Genomic DNA, 8,416 nt, shown 5'->3' with positions numbered 1-8,416 from the left:
AAGAAAGATTGGGCAATCTACTTCCATAGTGATACTGCCTTGGCAACCCAAGGAGGGGTCCCTATGAGTCAGATCCGACTCGACAGCAGTGAGTTTTCGTTTGAGTTGTATGATATCTGTATCAATAGACTTCTGTTTATCTCCTAATAGGATTGAAAAAATATAGTAAAATTGGATCTATTACTGATAACATTTTCACATTATACTATGACCATTTGGGATTCGTACATAAACTGACTCCAAATTGGTTTGAAGCTGATCGGTCATCATCGGCCACTGGAAGTTCGAAAGCTATTTTTACAAAGGTCAGTGATATAATGTATTGAAACAATTTGTCTTATTTTAAGAATATATGTCGCATTCTATATACAGAATAATGGGAATAAGTTCTTTGGGACAAGTGCTTATTTCTCTTTACTAAAGGAAAAGCCTCCATACATCTTCTTTCAAGGCCCAAACAGGGTTCTATAGATTTAATTCCATGTAGGATATTTTCACACAGGTATATTCACAGCAATACACCACTAGATAGTTTAACCAAGGGCCATTACTGCCAATCCACTTCAAGGATGGGTTTGATTCTGTACCTTCTAAGACTGGTCTTAGAACATGAGTTCTGTGTTTCCCACTGCTTTTTCTTTCCTCTTTCCCATTTACCCTGCTCCACAGTTTCTTCCTCTTCTAATACTAACATATCAAAAAAAAAAAGAGAACTCATTGCCATTGAGTTGATTCCGACTCATAGCAACTCCCTCTGGGTTTCCAAGGTGGCAAATCTTTACAGAAGTAGATTGCCCAACCTTCCTTCCAAGGAGTGGCTGCTGGGTTTGAACTACCAACCTTCTGGTTAGCAGTCAGATGCCTTAGGCACTATGCCACCAGAGCTCCTTGATACTAACATAGAAAAGAATTATTATCTTCTTGAGAGGTGATACTAGATATGGATTTTTATAATAATTTTAATGTATAATATGTCACTTTTAAAGATATACATGCCTAAGACTTCACCACTGGGCAAATACACAGTCATGAAAATTAATACTCAACAATATAGCAGCAAAGACTCAAATAGATTCCCTGCAAAGGAATGAGTTATAATAAAAAGCTGCCTTTTGGCGTGAATGGAAATACAGCTACTTCTCATTTACTGACTATCTCATTACCCATCATTTTGTATTTACAACAATAATAAAAAATCTACTATCTGGCTATTTTGCACATTAATAATATAGGTCTGGCCATAATAAACACCGAGGTGTGAGGCAAGAGTAATTCTGGCTCTGATGGTTAAGGTTATATGGCAACTTGGCTGGGCCATGATCCTCAGTGGTTTGGCAGTTACATATATATGTTGTTATTATTTGCTGTCGAGTCGGACCCGACTCATAGCGACCCCTCCTTGGGTTTCCAAGCAGCATGACTATGGAAGTAGATTGCCCCATCTTCCTTCCAAGGAGTGGCTGGTGGTTTGAACCACTAGCCTTCTGGTTAGCAGTCAAGTGCCTTAGGCACTACGCTACCAGAACTCCCTGCATATATATATAATATATGATATAATTTGGCAGTTATATAATGATGTGGTCATCCTCCATGTTTACACAATGCCAATTTTCACTTAACAACCTGGTCTTTGGAACCTAACTATGTCAGTAAGTGAGGAGTAGGTGTAGAATAAAGGATGAATCTAGTCATAAAAAACCATTCTAATATCACCAGATCAAGACTGTGGTTAAGAGGGCGATGTTTTAGCTTTCTCTGTCTAAGATATATGTAGATGACGAGGAGTAGGAACTTCTTTGTGAGAGTGAAAGGCACATGCTTGATTCTGTGATGGGGATTCTGCAAGTGCACAAAGTAAGGGAGGTGAGAGAAGAACTAACCAAGAAAGCAGTTACCTCAGCTTTCCACTAACCTCACAATTTGTAGAAAATGTCTTCATTCTCTTATGCAGAAATGTAAATTACTGATTTCAAAAGTGCATAGAGATTTTTATACTCAGGATGAGGTCAAGGGGCTCACACTTAGCTGTCTCACCCACCTGTCCCCAAACAAACCACATACATATCCTCTCCAGATGAAAGGAACTGCTGAACTTTGGCTCTTTCTATGTGCCAGGCATGTTGTGAGCTCTTTTCCAAAGTTTTTTATTGCTATTTACTTATGAGGAAAGTGAGGCACAGAGAAGCTAAATAATTTACGTAAAATTACACAATTCATATGTTATGAAATGAGGCATGCATCCCAGACAAATGACTCCAAGGCCTGTGCTCTTAGCTGCTGTACTGCCTTTCACTGGACTTGCGTGTACTTTCCATGGGATGCTCTCGTCACACGCCAGGCTGGGATTCTAACTAATTTTCAGCCTTTTCAGTAATTTTCAAGAGTCCTCAAGCTGTCTGCACTGTCCCACACTTACTCTGTTTGCATCTCTTTTCCATTCACTTCCCTTCTCAGTGAATTCCCAAATTTAAGAGACCAGGAAAAAAGCCATGGTAGAAAATGAGTCTTGGAAGCACTATTTAATAGATGTGTCCCCACCATTCTGCACTATCTAACGCCCACTCCTCATCTCATAGCAATGGGGTCAAACCCTTCATAGCACTTTGGAAATGGTCCCCACCTCTCTTCTCAATCATAAAAGTTCCCAAAGATGAACAGGATCAAGAAAGGAGAAGAGTGTATTGAAAAAAAGACCTGGGGGTCAGAAATCTGGGCCAAAGATGCTCGTGTTGACTGCAAGGGAAAGCCTTATGAATCAAAGGAAGTGAGAAAGGCATATACAACCTGAATCGGAAGACTTAGACAGTAGCCTGCAGAGTCACCAGCATTAGACTAGGGGGGCAGCAGTTTTCAAGAGAGGGGAGGTGCTTCACCACCCCTTTCCTAACAGAACTCCAAATAACCTAGCTGTAGAATCTGCACCTCCACACTCCTCCCCACAACAGAGGTAACTAGGGGTGGCTGGCAATGTCACATTTCCATACAACCTTCCTCTCCAGCCCTCTACAAAGACCACAGGGATCTTATCCCGAGCCTTAGTCATCAGAATTTCTTTTCCTCTTCAACACAAAGGGAGCTCTGGTAGCGTAGTGCCTAAGGCACTTGACCACTAACCAGAAGGCTGGCGGTTCAAACCCACCCGCCACTCCTCAGAAGGAAGATGGGGCAATCTACTTCCGTAGTGATACTGCCTCGGAAACCTGGCCAACTCAACAGCACATAACAACAACAACTTTAACACAAAAATACATTTTCCCTTGCACATACATATTCAAACAGAATAGACTGAGATATTACTCCAGTTGATAAGAAAACAGTATTCCAGTGAACTGGAAATAAATCTGCTCTTTGTGTTTTGTTACTAAAACTCACTGCCATCTAGTCAATTCAACTCATAGTAACCCCTCCTTGGGTTTCCAAGGCAGTATCTTTACAGAAGTAGATTATCCAGTCTTCCTTCTGAGGAGTGGCTGGTGGGTTTGAACTGCCAACCTTCTGGTTAGCAGTCAAATGCCTTAGGCACTATGCCACTAGAGCTCCCCTATTTTGTCACAGTTGAATATAAAAATAGCTTAAATATAATATTTGCTTTCTTTGTATTCCAGACTTCTGACATGGGCTTTGAGACTGCACTTGCTCCGCAGTACATCTCCTTAAATGAAATGATTATTTTTGCGTATGTACCTTCAAATGAACCTGAGGCAACTAAACACACCAAGAGATTCAGTAATATTCACTTTGGAAAAATGCTACATAGCAGGTAGTGATTTGCTTCACATTTATTTAAATTGCATTTGGTTTCTAGAGTCTAAATTTTGACCCCATTTTTTTTTTTTAATAATTGTCTTGGTCAAATTGAGTAAGTCTTTTTTTAGGCACTCTGCATGACCAAATACATTATAGACTCCAAGTTGTCTTGTACAATTCTCCAATTTTAAAAACATGGGGCCATTTATATCAAACTATAGAAGTGTGTGTTTGTCATATTGGGGATCAAACCTGTTTGGACCACACTGGTACTGCTTATCCATAGTTCACTTTCAAGGCAATTGAACATCTAGAGACAAACACATCTAATGTAGTGGGCGCCATCTTGGATGGAATGCTTCATGATACAGAAGTCTTAGGAATGCTTACTTCTACTGAGATCAGCCAGAGCCAATGACTTGAAAACTAATTTTAAGGCCTGCAGACTCTATTTTAAGGACACTATGAATTATTTAATTCCAAAAATCCAACAACTAGGGACCAATTTCAGGTTATAAGAAACTCATCCTGTCTCAAATGTGATGGAACATTCTAGCAGGTTGAAATCTGCAAATCACATATGTATTTAGCTGTCAATAGCTTGTCCCAGAGCAAGCAATTCCACGCACCATGGTGCAGCTAACTCGGAGGTAGGGATGAAGATGGGAATCATATATAATATAACAAATGCTATCAGGCCCCCCCCCACACACACACACACACACACACAAGGACTGTAGAACTTTCTGTCTCTAGGACAACGGTCAGTGGTCTCTAGAGGTGTTTTTTATTTAGATGGCTGCTGTACATATGACACTTTAAATCGGTTCCTTTCTGTTTATGTAGGGATGTTCTCAGAGAAAAAGGGTCTCTTTTCTATAGACTAAGATATCATTACTATTTCTTAGGATGTAATTGGTTTTTGAAATTATATGATAATTCTAATAAAGATCAAAATATTTGAAAACTCAAACAGCACATTGTGTGATCAGAGTCAGTAATTGAAACTTTGCTTTATTTGCAAATGGGCAGATAGGGAATGGGCAGTTCCAAGGAAGGAACACAATGGGGACACAATGATTAAGTGCCCGACTGTCACCAATTTGACAGTTCAGACCCACCAACTGCTCTGTGGGAGAAAGGACAATAAACCACTAGCAATGTGCTCCTGCAAAGATTGAAAAAACAAACAAACCCATCACCTGCCAGTCTATTCTGGCTCATAGTGATCCGATGGGACAGAGCAAAACATAGCAACCCTATAGGACAGAGTAGAACTGCCCCAAAAGGTTTCCAAAGCTGTATATAATCTTTCCAGAAGCAGACTGCCACATCTTTCTCCTCAGGAGCGACTTGTGTGTTTGAACCATCAACCTTTAGCCAAGCACTTAACCACTGAGTGATCAGGGCTTCCTCTATAAAGATTAGAGCCTGGGAAACCCTATGGGAAGTACTACTCTGTCATATACAGTTGATATGAGTCAGAACAGACTCAACAGCACACAACAAAAACAACAGCAAGGCAGGAAATAGCAAAGAACAGGATCAGAGGCCTGGAGAGCAAGCAGTATTTTAGGTGGAAAGTGAAGGATTTGGGAGCTCAAAGTCAAGAGATCAACAACAGGCCAAAGGCAGATACTAGGAAGTAGGAAGTCAGAGTTGGGAGGGAGACATTCAGTTAGTCCACAAATAGTTATTTACCGCTTACAATACGTAAGGCACAAAAGGCTAAGTATTGTGTGATCCCACTTCAATAAAACATCTAGACTAGACAAGTATATAGAGACCAAAGGTTATTAGTGTCGCCAGGGGCCAGCAGGAAGGAGAGGGGAGAGGAGGAGTCAGTGCTTAGGGCACACTGAGCTTCCGTTAAGGCTGATGGTGCCATTTGGGAGCAGGTGAGGGTGATGGTTGAAGAACATAATGAGTGTCCCTGAACTGTACACGTGAAGTTGTTGAAATGCCAGATGTCTTGTTACATATCTATTTACCACACTAACAAGAAAAAGAAAAATAGCACACACTTGTCAAAAAGCTTAAAGGTAAAAACAAACAAAAAACAGCTTGGGAACTTTTAGGCCTCACAGATATTATGCACATAGTCCCTGAACACATTTGAGTACAGGATGGTGTTAGAAATTCTCTCTAGAGACTTTTTCTTTTTCATCCCCTTTCCTTCCTGAGCCAAGAGAATGGGGTCCCCGTAATTTTCTCCATCAGTCGGGTTTCTCTTCCTGGAATAATCCCCAAAAGGATTGCTCTTTGGAGCTCCAGGCCTCATGTGATGAAAAGCCTCACTTGGTGGGGTCCTGATTGCTGCCTATATAAACATTAAATCCTGGTGTCTAATTTGTCTCCAGCCTTTGTATGTCTCAGGAATGTGCAAATTCTTATGCCTGTGTCCCTCCAGGAGGATCCCTGGTGGTGCCGTGGTTAAGAGACTGGCTGCTAACCAAAAGGTCAGCAGTTTGAACTCACTAGCCACTCCTCTTCAGGGAAAAGATGTGGCAGGCTGCTCCCATAAAGATGACAGCCTTGTAAACATGGGTATACGGGTGGAGAAATGGGTGGACAGGCTGAACTGTGAGGTATGTCTATGTAGCAGGGAGTGTACCCAAGACCATGTATAGGTTTGGCAGACAATAAGTGTATTTGTATGATCTGTATGAATTCCCAAGTGTATAGTAGAGTTGACAAGGGACAAAATTGTAGTCACTTCTTGGTCAAAGCCAGCTACCTAGAGGGACCAAGTAGTTGAACCTGTGGGCTCACGACCATGGTCGCAGGGGACATCAAGCTCAATTGGCATAACATACTACACAAAACATTGTTCCACTTCCTACTTTGGCGAGTAGCAACTGGGATCTTAAAAGCTTGCAAGCAACCATCTAGATGCAACAATGGGACTCTCCTCACCCAGAGCAAAGAATGAAGAAATCAAAAAATGTGTGGAAACAATTAGCCCTGGCAACTGGTACACCATCTGATCTGCAGCCTATACACCATGAGACCAGAAGAACTAGATGGTACCCGGCTACCACTGTCAACCACTTGGAGGGGGTCTATGTAGGAGATCCTGGATAGAGAGGGAGAACAATGTAGAACAAAACTCAAAATCATTTGGGAAAAAAAAAGGGGGACCAGGTTTGCTGGTCCGATAGAGCCTGGTGGAACCACTGAGACTATGGCCCCAGCTGCCCTTCAGGTCTGAAACTGAACCTACACCCGTGGCTTCCAGCCAAACAAAAGACAGGCATAGGAGCTAAACATTTACTTGAGGTAGATACACTCCTTGGAGAGAATAATCACGGGAGAAAGAAGGGCTGTTTATGCACAGGGAGACAGCTCAGGGGGCAAGGGTGCATGGAGGGATGGACACAGGGAAGAGGTAACTATGGGGAGCTGTTGCATTGTGGTAAATTGTAGTCAATGTCATGAGACAAAGTGTATGTGAACTGCTGTATGGAAAGTGAATTTGCTCTGTAAACTTTCACCCAAATCACAATTTGAAAAAAAAAAAAAAATAGGGAGGGGGAGATTACAGCCTTGGAAATTTTATGGGGCAGTTCTACTCTGTCCTACAGGGTCCCTGTGAGTCAGAATCAACTCAACAGCAGTTGGTTAATGGATATGTCCCTCAAACACCAAAAGATGTATTTCGATTTATAACCAACCCCCTTGGAGCCCTTCTCGGCTTAATGAGAAAGAGCTCCACTGTCTGCTTGTTTTCTGTGTCGGGTGGAGCAGAGATGAGCAGTGAAAGGTGAAGCCCACCAATGACTTCTGCTTCTTGAAAAAAAACTCTGAAACTTTCATTTATCTTGAAGGAGCTAGGTTCAATTTGATTTTATTTTTTAACATTTTGTGATTGGGGCGATAGTTTGCCGAGCCATTTGGTGTCCCATTCAACAGTTCCTGCACATTTGGTGACGTTGATTGCAATCCCCACAATGTAACAGCACTCTTCCTACTTCCTCCTGGTGTTTATGCTTAGTCCTTCTATCCTATCCCTTCCTGCCTTCTGAGCTTTATCTCTGGGCAAATGCTGCCCTTTTGATCTTACATTTGATTGTTCTAAGAGGATCTACCTCCCTGGTGTCACTGCTCCCTATTGTTTGGCTGAAAATTGAGCTGGGGGCCAGGGGTGTTGAGTTCCAGGCTTGAAGGCTGCCCAAAGGCCACAGTCTCAGGCTCCCACCAGTCTCTATCAGACCAGTGAACCTGCTCTTTTTGGAGAGTACTATTCCGGCTGCAGTACAGAGAACGAGTTGGCAGCTCAGATGGTGGAAGCAGGTCCATCAGTTAGAAGGCTTCTGCCAGACTCCAGATTAACAGTAGTGGTGCTTTAGTTTAGAATGTTGATAGCAGAAGCCCTGGAAGATTTTGTCTTAAGGATACATAAATGCTTAAGTTGGTCATGCATAAACTCTGGAATTGTTGTGCCCAGGTTGTAAAGGAGAATTTCGGAAGAGAAGACGCTAATCCACGCTAATGCAAATGCAATAGGACAGTTTATTAGCTAACTTAAGTCAGGGTTTTTGCTCTTACCAGGTCAGTGGCTTAAGCAAAAGACCCCGTACCCCGTTTCTTTCTCCAATTTATGGAACAATATGGGGAGGGGCAGCACCGGGGCGAGGGGGTACAGGTGATTGGTTGTTGCTAAGGGATT

The 8,416-nt window shown here is 42.1% G+C and overlaps 1 protein-coding gene across 1 annotated transcript in view; it reads left to right on the top strand.

Annotated features, from left to right (window-relative positions):
* The window catches only part of CATSPERB (cation channel sperm associated auxiliary subunit beta), a 171,534-nt gene that overhangs the window by 97,715 nt on the left and 65,403 nt on the right, over positions 1 to 8,416 (top strand). The window contains exons 14-15 of the mRNA XM_007944535.1: positions 151 to 305; positions 3,606 to 3,760. Coding sequence (XP_007942726.1) covers positions 151 to 305; positions 3,606 to 3,760 — 310 coding nt within the window. The remainder of the gene's footprint in view (positions 1 to 150; positions 306 to 3,605; positions 3,761 to 8,416) is intronic.

Source organism: Orycteropus afer, unplaced genomic scaffold (assembly GCF_000298275.1).
Source record: "Orycteropus afer afer isolate SDZICR_OR568_19922 unplaced genomic scaffold, OryAfe1.0 scaffold00127, whole genome shotgun sequence".
NCBI lineage: Eukaryota > Metazoa > Chordata > Mammalia > Tubulidentata > Orycteropodidae > Orycteropus > Orycteropus afer.
Note: the sequence above shows the minus strand (reverse complement) of the source record. Positions and strands in the feature narration are given on the sequence as shown.